The sequence below is a fragment of the Argiope bruennichi genome, chromosome 1 (assembly GCF_947563725.1).
Source record: "Argiope bruennichi chromosome 1, qqArgBrue1.1, whole genome shotgun sequence".
NCBI lineage: Eukaryota > Metazoa > Arthropoda > Arachnida > Araneae > Araneidae > Argiope > Argiope bruennichi.
In genome coordinates this window covers 64,405,602-64,424,488 of record NC_079151.1, presented here as the reverse complement: position 1 = coordinate 64,424,488, position 18,887 = coordinate 64,405,602, and the positions used below count along the sequence as shown (strand labels likewise).

At 26.8% G+C, this 18,887-nt stretch overlaps 1 protein-coding gene across 1 annotated transcript in view; it reads right to left on the bottom strand.

Moving 5' to 3' along the window:
* Window positions 1-18,887, bottom strand: part of LOC129985220 (cytoplasmic dynein 2 heavy chain 1-like) — a 123,500-nt gene that overhangs the window by 64,948 nt on the left and 39,665 nt on the right. Inside the window, exons 11-29 of the mRNA XM_056095199.1 lie at window positions 15,690-15,788; window positions 14,427-14,566; window positions 13,290-13,518; window positions 13,081-13,208; window positions 11,798-12,044; window positions 11,561-11,710; window positions 10,043-10,245; window positions 8,904-9,056; window positions 8,588-8,711; window positions 7,718-7,885; window positions 6,070-6,228; window positions 5,387-5,610; window positions 4,682-4,814; window positions 4,340-4,570; window positions 3,417-3,536; window positions 3,034-3,302; window positions 1,302-1,441; window positions 1,026-1,144; window positions 532-714 (exon numbers count right to left, since the gene is read on the bottom strand). Of these exons, the coding sequence (XP_055951174.1) occupies window positions 532-714; window positions 1,026-1,144; window positions 1,302-1,441; window positions 3,034-3,302; window positions 3,417-3,536; window positions 4,340-4,570; window positions 4,682-4,814; window positions 5,387-5,610; window positions 6,070-6,228; window positions 7,718-7,885; window positions 8,588-8,711; window positions 8,904-9,056; window positions 10,043-10,245; window positions 11,561-11,710; window positions 11,798-12,044; window positions 13,081-13,208; window positions 13,290-13,518; window positions 14,427-14,566; window positions 15,690-15,788 (3,219 nt within the window). The remainder of the gene's footprint in view (window positions 1-531; window positions 715-1,025; window positions 1,145-1,301; window positions 1,442-3,033; window positions 3,303-3,416; window positions 3,537-4,339; window positions 4,571-4,681; window positions 4,815-5,386; window positions 5,611-6,069; window positions 6,229-7,717; window positions 7,886-8,587; window positions 8,712-8,903; window positions 9,057-10,042; window positions 10,246-11,560; window positions 11,711-11,797; window positions 12,045-13,080; window positions 13,209-13,289; window positions 13,519-14,426; window positions 14,567-15,689; window positions 15,789-18,887) is intronic.

The following is an 18,887-nucleotide window of genomic DNA, read 5'->3' as shown; positions in this document are numbered from 1 at the left end:
TTCATAATTTAAAAATGTTACACATAAAATAATCTTGTATTATATAAAATACGTTTAGATTTTTAAGAAGATAATTTGAATATTATTATAATTCAAACTGATTTTTTAATATAAATTAAATTGAATATTTAAAGCTTTTTAAAAATATTTATTCAAAGATTATACAAAATTTTGATTCATATTTCATTCTTTTGTCTTCTGTTTTTTTTTTATTTTTTATTTTTTTTTTTTGTAATTTCAATTTTCAACTATACAAGAATTTGATAATAAAATTAAATATAAGAACATAGAGATGCACATCATGTCAAGAAATGAAAAGGAATAATAATCTTTCCAAGAAGCTAATTTAGCACTAAATACAAAGTAAAAAAATTTTTGTGTAATACAACAAAAAATGCAATGAAAATCATACATAATACAATATTATAAATAAGATAAACCTGCAGACAAAATCATACCAAAAAGATATGCACCTAAAAGCATATAAGATCTTATAATTAGTTGACGAGATTTTAAAACAAAAGAGCAAACCTTTTTATTATCCAATTCGATTTCTCTGGTTTTTGTTTTCAAAGCAGTTTGAATAATTTGAATTTGCACGGATAGTGCTGAAAGAACAGACTCTTCTAAGCGATTAAATTCATCAAAACAACCCCAAGCTCCACACTTTGCTAATCCAACAAATATACGACTCATTGATTTCACATCTATACCCTGAAAGAGAAAACATCAATTTCTAGTAGAGTAAGGTCTTGTTTATGTTGTAAGCATTTGTTCTTTGTTAGAAACAGAATTTGATAAAAAAAGCAACTGCCATTAGAAAATTAGGATCTTGTTAATTTTGTATTTCTTTGTTTAAAAAAATAGAAAATGTTTTATTTCACAAGAATAAACATTGTCTATAATATGGCACCTTAATAGAATTAGAAAAGAAACAAATAAAGGGGGAAAAACTTATTTAATGCATAAAAAAAGAAATATTTTCATCTGAAAATCATTCTAAACTAAAAATAAATAAAACTCACTTCGTCACAGTTAAAGACTAAAACTTGTCGGCCAAACAGTGAGCCTAAAGCTTTCACGGATTCTGTTTTACCTGTACCAGCAGGTCCATATGGATTTCCACCCATGCCCATGTGCATACCTGCAAATCATTTTAATTGACATAAGATTTCACAAGAAAATTTCATAAAAAATTTATAATTTCTGAAAATCAAAAATGTTCAGTAAATAAGTTTTACATAAAAAATGAAATAAAAAAATGTCAATTTTTTTAATGTGAAATGAAGAAGCAATGTTACCTTGAGTAAGAGTAAGATAACATTTATCAGTCAAAGGAGTATGAACTAATTTTGCTGCAATTCCTTGATACTCATAACTGTATTCAAATTCAGCATCAACCATCTTTCCAACAACTGTTTGATTAGATTTTGTATAAAACCTGATGAATAAATGCAAGAAAAATTATTAGAGATTTTTATTTACATTAATTCATGTCAAATTTGTCATAAAATTCTATTAAATTATTAGATATAAAAAAATCAATAATATTTATAATTATGGCATTAATGGCGAAAATTAAAATTTCAAATACTAGAGGCATTTCATATTGATAATTAATTAGAACAAGAATATTAGGTAATATAAAAATAGACAAAATAAAAGATGCAATTAATATGCCAAAATTTTCTGTTATAAAATTTTTAATTTTAATTTAAAGAACAAAGCACTTCAGCACTCGTCCCTGAAATATATATATGAAATAACAATCCTTATTCTGCAAATAATAAAATTATACTAGCAATAAAGTAAACAACAGCTATTATGAACTATCTCGAATCGCAAAATATGTTTGAATTTCAATAGAATGCAGAAGAAAACAAACATTTTAATACAAATTAACTGTTCATGATCACATAATTTTGCCTTTTTAGTAAAACTAGTAAATAAAAAGACATTAGTAATTAAATCTAAATCAAGAGGGTTAAAATATACAAAAATGATATATATTTTTATATATTGATAAAATTGTGTAAGTTCATGAAATTGCAAAAGCAGAAAAATATCTCATATATTATATATAGAGTGTCCGCTCTTTTCGTGGTCCTTTAGCTAATTTCTAAATCGTTAGAGATATACGTATAATTCCAGTTAGAAAAATGTTTTAGATGATAGAAAAAATTACATTGTTTGAGTTGCGGTGAAAAGCTTATATAAGCCAGGTAACAGCTACGAAACACGAGCAAGTGCTTTTGTCTTGTGGTCTTGTTACTCGGCTGCGAACCACAAGGTCCCAGGTTCTATCCTCGCTCAGGCAATCCACTATAGAGTTAACAAATACATTTCTCAAAAAGTTACGAAATCTAACTTTTTATGCAGTGCCCCAAACTATCAATTATATTTTTATAAAACATTTTTGACACTCACATTTTTTTCAAAAAAATTATTCTTCTGCTATTAAAACTGACTGAGTTAAGATACGATGAAAATTAATATTTAAAATGAATTTTACAACTAAACTCGCGATTTCGATAGTGATATCCAGGAATTGTTTGCGAATTAAAATCATTCATTGCAGTGCTACTTCATTAAATTGGTTCTTAAAATAAATTTATGTATGCTTCGCATTTTAGTCATAAAACTATGAGTGTTTGTTTTAATCAATGTCTTGAGGTATCAACGGTTTTTCCCTCAGTTTGATAGGGACTGTATGAAAGATTAGAATCATTAACGTTTCAGAAATACGTTTATTCATGCAAACAATATAAAATATGATTCCCTTCATCATTTAAAAATTTTCCGATTGGAACCATATGTCTATCCCTAATGGTATAGAAATTAGATGTTGAGCCACAATATGAGGGGATATCCTGTGTTTATATATAAGCTTTTCAAGATCTAATTACAAAAGCTTTGAATTAATTATGACATTACAAAAATTTAAAATTTTGTTTTTTGTTTAATATTTTGAAAGCATTCTTATGAAGTTATTAATATTAAACCTTTAATGGAGATAAAATATTCTAACTTTACCTTAATCGCTTTTGCCATGACCAATCATCTGTAGACCGTACTTTATCTTTAATCAATTCCTCGACAACACTGATGTTGTAAATAGTGTCGAGGATAAGAGCTTTTAATTTCAGACGCACCAGTGGTACTTCCCTGGAAGCAGACATATTTGCATTTGTATATGCATCAAGTTGAGATTCTAATTCTTTCAAGTATGCTGACAATGAACTGCGAGAAATAGCTTCTTCACACCGTTCAGCAAACAAAATTTGTTCACTCAGGCACAGAATCTACAGTATTAGAAAAGATATTTTTCAGTAACATCACATATAAGAAAAACTGTTTTTACTACAGATTTAATTTACTTTGTGATTAACAATAAAATTATATTAGTAAATGCTTACTTGAGTTGGAAACTGTAAAGGATTAATACTTTGCTCACTTTGTCTACTAAGATCCAAGCATTGAATCAGCAAAGTCTGCAAAGTTCTTTGCATCTCATGAGCCAATGCTTTCAACCAAACCTATAAAAATCGAATTAGAAATATTTGCAATTCTTCTGTTTAAAAAAAAATTATGCAGTTTAAATCACGTTTGAAAAAGGAAATAATTTACTAGTATGATATATTATCTGAAAATGAACTTTCATGCAGCATTAGATTAGAATGACTAAAAAAGGAATATAATGTATAAGTAAAAGAAAAAATTTATTCACTTCATGATAACACATCATGCAAATCACGATCAAATGTAGCAAAGCCCTTCTGAATGCCGAGCTTAAATTGCAATAAACAGTCAATACATTTTATTAGATTAACAAAATTTCATAAATAAAATCTAAAGTTTCATCTTTAAATGTTCCTTTTAAACCTATAATATAAACATATAATATCACATTTTAATAATATAGTTAAGAATCTAAGACATATGTCTTGAAATATATTGTCATTTTTCATTTTTCAAAAAATAAATTCAAAAAAAAAATAATTAATGTATAATTAAAAAAATAATTATAAATAATTTCAAAAAATTAAAATAATAGTAATAAGGATGAAATTCTTATAAAATATGAAAAATTAAATAAATATACAAAAAAAGTATTATTTTTCAAAAAAAATTAGTTTAAAAAGAATATGCTGCTATTTTTGAAATTGAGATCCTATGTTACAACCAAATACTAGAATTATGATATAGACAATTATATCTTTGAACTAGCTTATTATTAACAAAATAAATGAATGAATAAAAATAAATTTTGAAAATCTTTTTGGGAAAGCTGTTATTTTATCAGCATTAAAATATTCTGAAATTATGCACCGAAAATTACCTCGATTTCTGAAGTAATAAGCACAGGTTTCCGTAAATGAACAACTTCATTTTCAGCAGACACGATTGCTAAAATACTTGTCAAATCGTCATCAAACTGAACGTGATGAATGCCAGCAAACAATTTCTTCAGATGCGATTGAATAACAGTAGCTTTTGTAGACTGACCGAGAATTTCAAGTAAATCTTCATCTCCCAGAAAATAAAATCTTGGGAACATAGACCGCTTTTCCTTTAAAGAAATAAAATAAATTTCAAAATATTCACATTAAATAAAAGGGTATTCACAAACAGGAATTAAATGAATTTTTATTAGAAAAGGAAGAAAAATATATAGGCTTACTTCTAAGAATGCATTCAAAGCTCTTTGACAACGAGTGAGTTGATCTTGGAGATTGTTCAATATGTTAGGGAGACCAGATATAGAAATTAAAGACATTACCCTATCATCTTGGGCAATGCTGTTCATAACAAACCTATACAATAATAGGAAAAATCACGATGTTTTTAAAAAATATATATAATGATTATATTTTTAATAATAAAATATTGATAATGAAAGTAAATAGAATACAATTATTTCTCTGCTTTTCTGAAAAACAACAACAAATAATTAGCTTGAAAACCAAATTTTTAAAGGCAAAAATCACAAAAAATATATATATAATTTTTTTTAATAATATTATTTATGTTAGCAATGAAATTTCAATTACAATGCACATATACAATATTTTTCAATCTAACTGCCTAAATCGATATTGCAAGCAGTGCAAACATGTAAGTAAATTTTTTTTATTTCCAGACGACATTACACAGAAGATCCTTTAAGCATGGGCTTTGTGCAAGTTTCATCTGCCATGTAATCTTATTCTAGTATGTTATGATGTGAATGCTAGCTCATCTAACCTAGTGAAAATTCACAGAAATTTGACATTTCATGCAGTTAAAAATTTAATTGTACCATAAGAGACTAATCTAAAATATCTAATCTATGAAACATTATAATCTATATTGAACAAAATTTATGGAATAAGGAAGAAGAATCAACCTGAATTCTTTGCATATAGCTAGAAAACGAGTTCTTTCAGATGGTAAAGATCCACGTCCAAATATTGGTTCAAGATATACCCATTTTCTCTGAATGAGATTTAATTGATGTAAAGACTGATCTAATAACGTCAATCTAGAATCCCAAATTGACACACGGTCTTTGAAGTGTTCATAGAAAGCAGTATCTTTCAGAGATTGGAGAAGGCACTGATTTTCTCCCACCTAAAAGAACAGTAAAATATAAAACAAACACAATAGTTCTATATAAAACAAAAGTAAAAAAAATTATACTACTTTAGAGAATTATAACATTAGTTAAACAATAATAAAGAAGGAATTATAAAATATATCCAATATAACTAAGGGCTATGAAATAAAAAAAATTAAAAAATACACATTTGCAAGTTAATTAAGTCTCAACATTAACAAAAAACCATTATTATAATAAGTTAGTTAAACAAAAGTAATATCATGAAAATGTTAAGGCAAATAATAAAATAAAAATTACAGGGAAAGACAATATTTCACTCAATTTTTTTTCACTTGATTAATCTTTTCTCCATGAACTAAGATAATTTTTTAAAATATTCAGAAGTTCTCACATAACATTTAGTGAGAGTATGGCAAGAAGTAATTAAATTAATGTAATTTAATTTAATTACAAAATAGTAACACAATTACCTTATTAAGAAGATCTCTCCAATCTTTTATAAGAACAAGTGTGTTTCCAGATGAATCAATATGTTCTGTTAATGAAAATCTAGCTTTGGCACCCCACAAATCTAATTCATTCAAGGCTTCTCTGATGGTAACTTCTCCTTGGGCTCTGTCATTCAGATTCTGAAAATGACAAAACACAAGTCTTCGTGCAAATCATAAAATGTAACAAAACAGAAAATAATTATTTGAGGATATATAATAGTTAATTAAAATTCAAACTCATGTACGAAAAAAAAAATCCGAATTCTTTTTAAAATTTCAAACTGATGCCTAAATAACAGTAAAGATTCAATAACTAACGATCTTTTCGAAAAGTGCAACTCTAGTTTTATGAAATTACGATAATAATGAAAACAGTGATTTGGGTGATTACAAAAAACTATCCGCAGACAACAATCTGTTAATGCATTTTTTTTTAATACAAAGAAGTTCTTAACTCAAATTTAGATTTCTACTTTTGCAAATCAAACATCTTATTTACAGGTTAAAACATGCAATTACTTAAACAATTTCGCTATTTCTACCATATATTTTTTTCTTTAAATATAAATTTGGCAGCTATGTTTTTCCAATCCTATGTAAATGAAATATTGTAAAAATAATTTTTTGTAAGGATAATATAAAATCTTTTTGAATACAAAAACGCCTTTTTTTTAACTACAAAAAAAATCAAGTGGAAGATATAATAAGAAATTTTGATAATCCTCGATCACTAATAAATGAAAATGACCGTGTTTATTGGCGCACCAGACCGTTTGATCAAAAAAACTATCAAATTTGGTAGAAATATATTTTAGAAGATGAGAATGTATAACTAAAAAGGTCTTTTGTTTTTGTTTAATCAAACAAATAAGGAAGAGCTCGACGGTTTTTCACAATAATTTCCATATAGTGGTAAAATAATTTTATATAATTTTAAAATTTAAAAGTTAATTTTTAATTGCAATTTTTTTCTGCATTCCGATATATATATATATATACATATATATATATATTTGCATAATGTTGTGGGGATATCAAACACTATCTTGAGTTAATGCGAAAAATCAGGAAAATAAAGTTATTAAAGTTATGATTTGCATGCAATCAACAGTTCTGGCGGGCCAGATGTGGCTAGTACATAAAATCAGCATTGTCCTGTTAGTTTTATATCAATAAACAAGTTCGACTGAGCCATCTAATTGAAATTAACATACATGCAAAAACAGCATTATGCCATGCAGTAACAATAATTATTATATAATTATTGTTACTGCATGACAATAATTATATAATACTTACTGAATTATATAATTACTGTTATAAATGTGCCATATTCTTCTACATCTGTCAAATGTTTACTATGATCGATATCGTCATAAAAATAGTTTTAAATTATGTTAGAAAGACGTTTAGAAATTTTTAAAAACTATTGATTCAACTAAAAAAAAGTTTTTTAATCTGTCATGACAAGAGAAGCACACCTCTGTTAACAAATATTTCATTTTTTGACATAAATGTTGTATTTTACATTATTTCTTTTAATCTGCAATTCTAACTTTTCAGCAAACGTATTCTTAAGTAATGACAAATAATTGCAAGCATACTTTAAAACTTAATACCAACATACTTTTAAGGCCTCCGCATTCGCTTTTATCAATGCTCTAGCATTCAGAAAATGACCAAACTCCAGTTTGTCTACTGACACAGCCGGCATATCTAATAATCGGAACATTTCTCCCCAATGTTGGCTGGAAAAGGTATCACCACGGCAAAATTTAAGAAGAGGCAAAATGTCCTATGAAAGATTTCATTCAATATTATCAAGTTATTCAATAATTCAAGTTGTATCAAATTATTCAAGATTTTTCATTATTATTTTTAATATATAATAGAAATTATGGTATTATAAAATTATTATTATTCATATAATTAAAACATTTTATGATGAAAATATTCAGGAATAATTTATTTTTTTTAAATTTTATATTGAATTATCAACAACATATCTTATTTTAAATAAACGAAAATATTCATAATAAAGCAAGCAAAAAGAAATAATTTTTTTAATAAATTTAAAATTTTCAAGAATATTAAGATTAATTAAAACCTCAGTTAATTAAAAATTTGATGTATATTACGAAATAAAAGTTAACTTTTCTGATTATTTCAAGGAAAATCAAAAATATTAAATTACGAAGTATTTAATAACATGATTGCAGTTTGTTTCTTTACAGAAATCATTAATGTTTAAAAAAATTATATTAAATATTTTGCAAAAAATTTCGAGATTACTTGATGATTTTCATATTGCGCCATGATAATGGATTTTCTTAGCGATTTTCAGATTACTCCAATATCACTAAGATCCATTATACATAAGATGCCAAGATTTCGGCAAAATGTTTGCATTCCGTGTTTACTTGTACCAAAAAATGGACCTGCAAAAACAAACAAGTACCAAATTCAATACTTATTTTAATGAAACGGGATTTCTTACCAAATAACTTATAATATCTTGATGCAATCGCACAGAAACTGCAGTAGAATCGCTTCTTGACTCATCATTTCTAAATTTGTCCATCCAATCATTCAAAAACGTTTCAAACAAATGTATTTTGTTTCTATAAGCAAAGTTTTATAATTTGTATCATTAATTTTCACATCCAAACAAAAAAAAGTCAATTGTTTAATAAAACAAACGATTATTAATAAAAAAATAGTCAACAAGGTCCAATTAATTCTGTAAAATTTCAACAATAAAACAAATTTTTTTAAAACTTAGAAACGATTTATAATAAGAAAATATACTTTACCTAAATACAATCCATTCTTCATTAGAAAATTCTTGCAACTCAGAATGAAATTTATCGTATGTTAACCAGATTTCTTCAGTTTTCTCGATGTCTTGTTGCAATTCCTCGATCAAGAAATTTGGTTCTGGAAGATTAAAATGACGAATGTCTTCCCTGAAGAGAAATGTTAAAAAATGATTAAATACAAAAGTAAGCAATAAAATTACATATAACTATATATTTTATATATCTAATTTATAAAAAAATTTAATTGCATAAATGCTTTAAAATGCTAAATAAAAACTATCAATAGATTAATGATTTGATACTTTCAATAAGCATTACTTTCTATCTAGCTGTCGTATAAGAAAGATAAACAAATTATTTTTCATGATCGAATAAATGAAAACATTTTCAAAACTTTAAAATAAGATCATAATAGAATGAATCAAAGGCAACAACATTACTTAGGATTCTCATGATATTTATATTTCATTTTTTCTAAACAAATCTTCAGACCGAACTTTTTTCAAAAATTATTATTTTAAGAATGAAAAGCATTTGTTTTTAATAAGCAATATATTTCGAAAAATTACAGTATCATCAATAGTAAGTAAATTGTGTAAAACTAACAAATATGCATATAGCCTCTCTTAGGTATACAAGATCTTAAGATAATAAATTTTTCATTAACCATCTTATAGTTTATATTTTAGCTCCTTTTCTAGATATTCCCAAAATATACTATTGACAACTAAGATTCAAATTTTAGTAATAATAAATGGAATGCGACATAACTTAATTACAGAATAAATAATTTTAATTGAAAAAAAGTCTTAATAACAAGAAGAATGTTTTCTATAATAAAGTTTTAACATATATGTAGAAAAGAAATTTGGTTTCTTTAAATTGAATTCATGATAATTAGATAAATTGATTAATATTAAATGAAAATGGATAAAAGTTAATTATACTAAATTTGATGAAAAGGCATTTTTTTTTGTGATAAATCACCATGTAGTAGAAATGATTATATCGATGTAATGATATTACAGTAAAAAGCAAGAAGGTAACAATATACAAATGATAGTTCAATTTAAATAAATAAGGCCATTTAAAGTAATTTATATACGCTTCAAAAATAAATTTATAATTCTTACAGTAGTTTCCTGTTTGATTCTGCTAAGGAATCAAACTCAACACGTTTTTCCTTTAAAAAGTTGACAATATCTTGAATCTGAGATGAATTTTCTATCTCCACATCACTTCTAGGTTTTAACTGATGCCACCGAGCAGCAAATCGCTCTTCTTCAAGAAGGTAACTTTTCAAATGCGATGAAACAGTTGTCTTGAGTATTTCCATCTATTTAAAGAATTCAGTTCTTGTAATAAAAATAATTGAATTGTTAATCAAACGGAACTTAGAATTAACTCTATTTTTGAGAGGTGCATTTTAAAACTCTAAATATAACTTTCAGTCTAAAATATGTATTCTTTTAAAATAAATTCTTTTACTAGAAGATAAAAGTAGATACACTATTGTTAACAATTTATATGATTGTTTTTGCAGTAATTATCAAAAAAGTAGAGAAAAAACAATATTGCAAGAAAAGCTATATCTATTTCTATTTTAACCTATTAAACATCATCTTTTTATTTGAAATTTTGGCCGGAGAAGTTATATTTATGCACAAAAAGTAACAGTATAAAGGGAAGATAATGGACAATAAAAGTAAATAAAGATAAAGGCTAATGATGCACTTTTTGTAATGAGTTCCATTCAACTTATAAACGAATTTCAAATTTAGCTTGTTGTAGAGAAACGAAGCACAGAATGCACAGTCTCTGCTACACACAATATTGACCGATATATATATAGAATGAAACGAAACTGTAACGGACACCAAACATATTTTTGGCCGTTTGTTAAATTAGGATCGATATTTTCGGAGATTAGGAATATGCTCTTTGGCGTGATTTTCTTAAAAATTTAAATAAAATTTTAATTAATTAAAAATTAAACGGAATTGTGGTGCACTTCCGCTATAACTCCCGATAATATTACTTCGAAAAACTGATTTTTATACCATTTTAAAGTTTAAAATCATGATACAAATTTAATTGTTCCTTTTAATGATACAGATTTAATTGGGATGCAAATTTTTGCTGAATTTTGGTAATTTTTTGCACAGTTTTCAACAACAGATAATATTGCTGCCCTGAAATTTAAATTAAAAATTAATTGTTTCATCAAATATTTAATCACATGATTTTCTTCCATTTAAAAAAATTTTTAGAAGAAGGAATCTGTTCAACATCCGCATAGTTTAAAAGCCGAATAAAAAAGGACATAGTATAGCGAAAGTGAAATTAATTGAATAATATACGTTTTTAAAAGCGCTGTGACGTCAGAAGACGGCTCTTCATCATGAAGGTTCACGCATCCAAAGATACAGAACATAAATGAGAAGATTAAAATGACATTGCTATAATATCTGACGATTTGATACTTAAAATCAGTTTGTTGATGGATGTGAAGTTATGTCTAAGAGATTTAATTGAAATTAAATATAACTAATATCCCCAGTAAACTAGCTAGTCGTCAAAGGTCCCAAATAAAATTTTTCATTTTCATAGACAAAAAGTTTATGAGAACAATAAAAAGAAAATATCATTACCTGCTGCTGAACAATTTCATGGTGATCTGATAATGTATGCTCAAAAGTTTCCCAAGAAAGCTTTATTTCACTCAGATCTACAGCAACATTTTTTGACCATTTACTCAGAAATTCATTCTTTGCTTCTAATTCTTTGCATTCCATAAGTATCTAAAAGGTTTTTAGTTCCGTTAAAGAAAACTGGATAAAAATTTTATACGGTACTTTTAAATTGAACAAAAAAAGAAAAATATTTACTTGGCCTCTACGTTGCAAAAATTCTTCATGTTTCCTTTTTGCAGTAGCTATGTCTTCAATAGATTCAGGATGCCGAATTAAAGTCTCTGTGGCATCATTTAAAAATTCTTGCACTGAACTCATTGATGTAGTTACTGATTTTTGCAAGCATTTTATCATTGTGGTTTCTAGCTCTGAGATCAGGTAATCAACATACGCTTTTGTAGGAGCATAGCTAATAACAATGCACTCAAATTTTTCTTCGTCCCTAGAGACAAATTAAATAACTGAATAAAATATTTAAATCATGATATTAAGTATCAAATTTTAGTTTAAATATATATAAAAAAATCTTTTATGGGAAGGATTTAAGTGATTTAATAAGTTTAAATGCAGAGTGATTAGTGGAAATGCAGGGAAAAAAAAGACACAGCGATCTTCCACAGATTAAACCAAAGAATTTTACGTTCTCGTATACGAAGCATAGTATTAGAATTGTTAAAAAATTCGAATTCGAAATTTTGACGAATTTCCCCTTTTAGATCTCCCTAAATTCGAAAAACACATTTTTGGCATTACATCTGTTTGTCTATGACAAAGGTAATCCAAAAACGCTTTGAGTTAAACATACGAAATTTAGCATATGGTTCTAGCAAATTTTGAGTAAACTCCATTCAGAGGAAGACTGTTTGCCTGGCTTTTCAAACACAAATGAGTTCGAAAACTCTTAAATTAAGACAGCTAGATGGGAAAAAATGTGATACACAAATTTAACACCTAAGGTTTAAATACTTGTTAAATATGGAACTAAATCGCTATTTGACATGTATTTATACCTTAGGTCAAGAGGTTGACACTTTTCCTGCATGTGTTCTCATAAGCATGTAAACACAATAAGTAAAAATCAAATAATTCTTTTCTAGTATTCAACATATAATAACTTTTGTTTTTTATAGATAAAATTTCCACCTGTGCATTTCTACTTCAACCAAAAAAAATAACAACCAAAATAACACCATTAAGTTTAAGATACAAATTTGCTTAACAACTAAGCAAGCACATTGTATGGATTTGAATTTTAATTTCTGATGCAGCAATATATGATGGAAAATATTTGGTTTGGTGTGTACTACCATCTGATAATGCTTCTTTAAAAATCTTTTAAAAAGTTACCCCCCTTTTAACATTTTTTTTGTTTTTGTTTTTTTGTTGTTCCATCAGCACCCATCTGCATTAACACTTTGAAATTGTGATAGTTTTCCTTGATTTGTTAAAAAATTATTTTAACAGATAGCAAAACTTACAAAGACATTTTGCTAAATTCTTGACTTTTTGCTTTGATGGATTTAAAATTTCTCTTCCAGTCTTCAGTTGTAATACAATGTTGCGAAACGAAATCTTCCATATTGATAGATCCAAGAGCAACCCAGTCCTTTGAGAATAAATGATAAGACAGATGATTACATTTTTTTCTAGAGAACGAACTAAATTTTCAAAAAAAAAAAGGTCAAACCTGGAATTTATTTTTTGCATCTTCTAACTTCTTGAACAATCCTTCTGTCTTCCTATACAAATCAAGAAAACTGTAAGCATTCCTGTCAAGAATGACTGGAAAAATGAGATTTTCTTGAACGTCATTTACACCTTTAAAAAGTATTGGGATAGAAATGAATTTTTTCATTTGGTTGTAATATTTAGATCGAACTTCTTCAATAGGAGGCCGAAATTGCAGACAGCCATTCCTAAAAAAGTAAATAAAAAATAATGACATAATCAAATATTATTCCTAAAATTATATGAATTTTCAACATTGAACACTAAAAAGATTTTTTAAACTACATGACGGAAAAAGAAAACTAACAAAATTTTAGCCTATTATTCTGTAAATTGTACTTTTTATATTTTGACTATTTTTAAAAGAATACAATTTTATCTAAATGACCAGTCATAAATTTCAAAAATGCTTAATATGTATCAAATGACAATAAATTAAAAATTTTATCACTAAAGCCTATTATTTTACAAGATATGATTTGCGGTATTTCATTTGAATTTAATGAAACAGAAGTCTTTGGAGTTCTCTAAATAAAAATATATTTAAATTATAAATATAGAACTAAGAAAAAAATTATAAAAATGTAGAACAATCTTTAATAATTTATATCTTTAAAATGTTTCAAGATCTACAAACATATTTTTTTCATTATTTAATTTATTTATTCTTTGCAACATGGATTCATTAATAATTAATTATATAATCATAATATAATATTTTCAAATTAAGCTATTAAGCATTTCTTGCAAAAAAAAAAAAAAAAACTTGTAAAAAATTATTGCCAACGGATTTTTAAAGTTATATATTGCCTTACATATGAAGCAATTACTACTTTGGGATGGATCTTGTAATTTTGTGAACCACAGGCAAACACGAGGTGTCGCTTTCCAAATTTCTACGCCATAATTGCGGAAAGATATCAGATTTAATATGCATTAAATCCATTTACATATAAGATATCTGGTATAATCGGATTTCGAATATGGAGCTCTTCAAAACTTCAGCAAAAATTTTACTTCTAATCACTTCTTATTATCAATGATTAAGTCTAAATTTTATAAATTAACAAAAAAAAGGATAAATATTACAATATACCTATAAACTAAATCAATTCTCATTTCAGGTAAATGCTCACTCAGTACTTCTAGACCAAGTTCATACTGGCATTCGAGAGCTTTGTAAAGTTGTCTGTCCCAGTGTGCTCTCCAAGGGCGCATATTCTCTGGAGAAAATCCCTTGAAGACAGAATATACAACTATAAGATACTTTAAAAATGTATAATATTGTAACATGTTACACTTTCTTAATCAAGAATTGCTCATATTTTAATTATATTATTTAAAAATTTATTTATGACTGTTATAATCTCTAATAATAATAAAGATGAAAATATACGCGTGCGTGTGCATGGGTGCTCTACAGGACAGACTGTTAGATTAGCTCTGTAGACTGGCGCAGACGTACTCTGAAAGTTGGTAATATGCAATTCGGAGAAATGTTTTTAAAATTTTAATTAATTAAAAATTAAGTTTTAAAAAATTAATTAATTAATTAATTAAATTTAAAATTTTGTCGGTTTTTTTTATAATTGTTTAAAATATTATACTCGGAAATAAATTTTACCCTACTTTAAATTTCCAAAAATTATCTCTTTCAATGATACCAATTTAATTGCGATATAATTTCAGTCTAATTTTAATTATTTTAAAAAAAATATCAGCCGCTTTTGGCCATCAGTTTGTCGGACCAGATTATTCGCCTTTAGGCTGATATCACGAATTCACCAATGATTTTTACATTTCTTGCAACATATTCCAAGGCGGTTAAAATTCGAACAAAATTACTATAGTTATGTAGTAAACAGATAGATATACTAACGTATTAACAAGATAACATGGGCGGAAAAATGTTACCCTTATACATAAATGCATATTTATAACTTTTAAAGGACGGGTGGCTATGGATTCTAGGACAATGATTGTTGAAGATCTGCAAAGTAGTGTCATGAGAACCATTGCAATCGGTAGACTTCTTATAGGAAATTTAACCAATAATATAATGCTATTAAATATGCAACACTCTTAGGAACTGCCATTATTATTCCAAAAATATTTAAGTATGAAAGCCAACCAAATTCATGCAGATAAAGACAATATCATAATTAAAAATATTTTTAAAGCCTCTAAAACGTGGACAAGGAATTACATAATGAAAACGTGGTTTGTTATAAACAGTATTTATCCATATTTAAAATAGTTAAATCTAAAAACGAAGCATAAAAATGGAAAGAATATTTTGAATAAATTAAACGAATATAAGTCACAAAATATGCAGAAAAATATATGAAAAATTTCAAACCTGTTCTTGTAATTTGAGAAATACAGATCGTATATCAACAAGAGTATCTTTCCATGTCTGTTGCATTCTCAAAAGATCTGTGTTCATCAACTTTAAAACCTAGCAATATTCCTTTTATATCAGTTTATAGAATAAAATTGCAAAAAAATAAATAATTTTCATACAAGGGCTGTACATTATTTTCTCAACAGAATGTTTTTACAAATATTACATGAAAAAAATATTTATTAAGAATACATTATGCCAATACTTAAAAAATTATATAAAACATGATTTTGGTATACTTTATTCATTTCTCTGTAAATATCAGTAAAAATCTTACAATCTTTTTTTAATGCTTATTATTAAAAGATGTTTTTAATTCTTCAAAGCATCCCCCACATCTAAATACTTATTACTTTAATACACGTTTAAATACACTTTAAAAATACATCTATTTCATTAACAATAAGATGATAGAATTAAAATAGAATAATATGCTTAATGCATTTTTTTTTCAAAACATATATGTATGAAAAGTGTATTTAATAATTCTCATTATTAAACTACAGTTTTAATTCATCCAATGATTGATGAGGTTTCATTTACATAAATCCATCTTATAATCTTAAAAAATCATCTTTAGAACTTTTTGTTAGTGGATGTTTTTTCAATTCAATTGTAATATGACCCATCTCTAAGCATTAATCTCAACCGGGATTTCTCCTACGGCCCGTGAGAGATATTTAATTTGATATATAATCTGGTTAGTAGAGACCTGCTTTTCGAGCCAGAGTTAACATGTTTTTACATGTTAACTCTGTCGATGCTCTGTTAACTCGGTCCCGGATACAATGACCGCGGAAATAGAAAAATAATCTTGGAACCGGTAAGAACCCGGATATTTCGCCATTAGTTTTCGTCAAAAAACCTCGGTTCGGCAGTGGCCGGCAATATTTTTCAAGAAAATCTTCTGCTCGGCAATGGCAAACAAACTTTTCAAGAAAATCTTCGATTCGGCAGTGTTCGGCGAATTGTGAAATTCCTGCAGAAAATTTTCCCAAAGGATATAATTGAAGTAGAACAGGTAGGAGAATTTTCTATATCATTTTGAATAAAGAATCTTGCAAGCATTTATTTTTAAGATTTGTATACTTGAGAATGACTTTTTTCAAGAAAAAGAAACTGTTTGAATGAGTGTACCTTAGGAATTTTTTATTTTGAAGAAATATTAGCATCATTATTATTATCGTTATTATATTAACATTTGTTAGAAAAATGAAGGCATATTCAAAATGTTTAAAAATACAAAAAAGAAGATTTAATTATTGTCGCTGAAGCAATAGGTGAGGTAATTCCGGAAAAAACAAATATTGTGCAGCTTGAACAAACTATAAAAAAATAGCCAAGCGGCTCAAGATGATTTGGAATTCGTTAAAGACATTATCATCTCAACTGTAGAGGAACGCGAAAACATACAGGCTGAACAAGCAAGTGAAAAGGAAAAACAGTTTGAATTAGAAAAATTAAAACTAACTTTAGCTCATGAAGAAAATATGAGAAACGTTCAAGCAACCGGAGTAAGCAGTCCTAAAGGACCTCCTCCAGAAAATTATACGGAGTCCATCGAGCAAATAATTAAAAGCATCCGCACATTGACAATGCCAATACCAACTAAATCAGAAAATTTCAATTTGTTTTTCAATATTTTGGTCCATGTTTTCGAAACAAAACAGGTTCAAACTGAATACAAGGCCGAAGTCCTTCTAAATTTGTTAAGCGTGAAATAACAACATGTTTTGTTATACGCGAACGAAAGCGAAATAAAAGATTATGACGAACAGTGGCGGATTTCCGCACAGGTGTTGGAGGCAGTCGCCGCGTGACTTGAGACCTAGGGGGCCTCAAAGCCTATTTCGTAGTACTAAATCGGCAGCATGTTTTTTCATTGCAGATTTGCTTAGAATTCCCCCTCCCCTTTACATAGAAAAAAAGAAAGAAACTAAAGGAAAAGAGTGAACTAAACACAGGGGAAATAACTATGAATGTAAAAACTAAAAATAAATCATTTCAAAAGTAGTGATATTCAAGAAATATCTAAGATATAAAAAATTATAAAACCTTGGAAAAAAAATTCCGAAATATTAAAACCATTTGTTCTAAATAAATTGCAATTAGATGAGCAAAATCATATGATGTGAATATTCTTATTAACCGAGGGAGATATGGCATACCGAGACGAGGGACGATCTAAACGCTTTCTTTCCTTTTTTTTTTTGGGAACTAACGAGCAACAGTGTTTTATTTATTTGATTTGCAAGAATAGTGTACTCAATGCATTATAATTAAAATGGATCTTCTGTCAAATTTCAGAATATTTCTCTCATGATTTATTTCAAATTTGTTTGCAAAACCGGGAAATCCATTTTTCCTTTCGTTGGCTAACCTACTCACAAGTCAACATTTCTCAGCTAGCATAAGATAAAGAAAAAAAGAGAAAAAAAGACCCCTTTTACAAGAAATGTCAATGCCATTCTCTGCATCGACAAAAGGGTGTAACATTGACCTTAGGCCGAGGGAATGACTTTGTTTTGTAGAAACTTCTCTGTATTTTCGTTTCCTGCCGTCTACATTTCCATTAAAGTATTTTATTTTCTCGAGATTTTGTTTTTGCTGAATTTTTGAAGATGCCAGCTTCTACACACATTTTTTCAAGTATCAAGACAAACAAATGCCGCTTTTTCAGAATTAAAAATATAGTTTTTCCCAGCTATCATAAATATTTATTCAGTGACATTTTTTAATGATTAAAAGATAATTCATTCCATAGTTTTCTATATGCGTTAATTTTTTTAAAAAAATTGAAAGTATTTGATAACAAAAAAAAAATGAAATGATAATTTAATTTTGTGGCTTGCTTGCCATTTTCTTATTAATTTAATATTTTTAAATAAAAGGAAACATTTATGGATTTTTATTTAAAAAATTTCCTTAATAAATAAGGAATGTATAACCATTTGAATTCTCCCAGTTAAAGTTTTTTAAAACATACTTAACAACAACAACAAAAACCTCTTGAGACATTATTTTTAAGATTTATTGCCAACATAGAAAAAAAAAAAGCAATTAAAAATTTCTAAAAACATGCTTAGCAAAAAAAAAAAAAAAAAAGAAAAAAAAAGCATTATTCTTAGGCTTTATTTCCAAAATAGGAAAAAA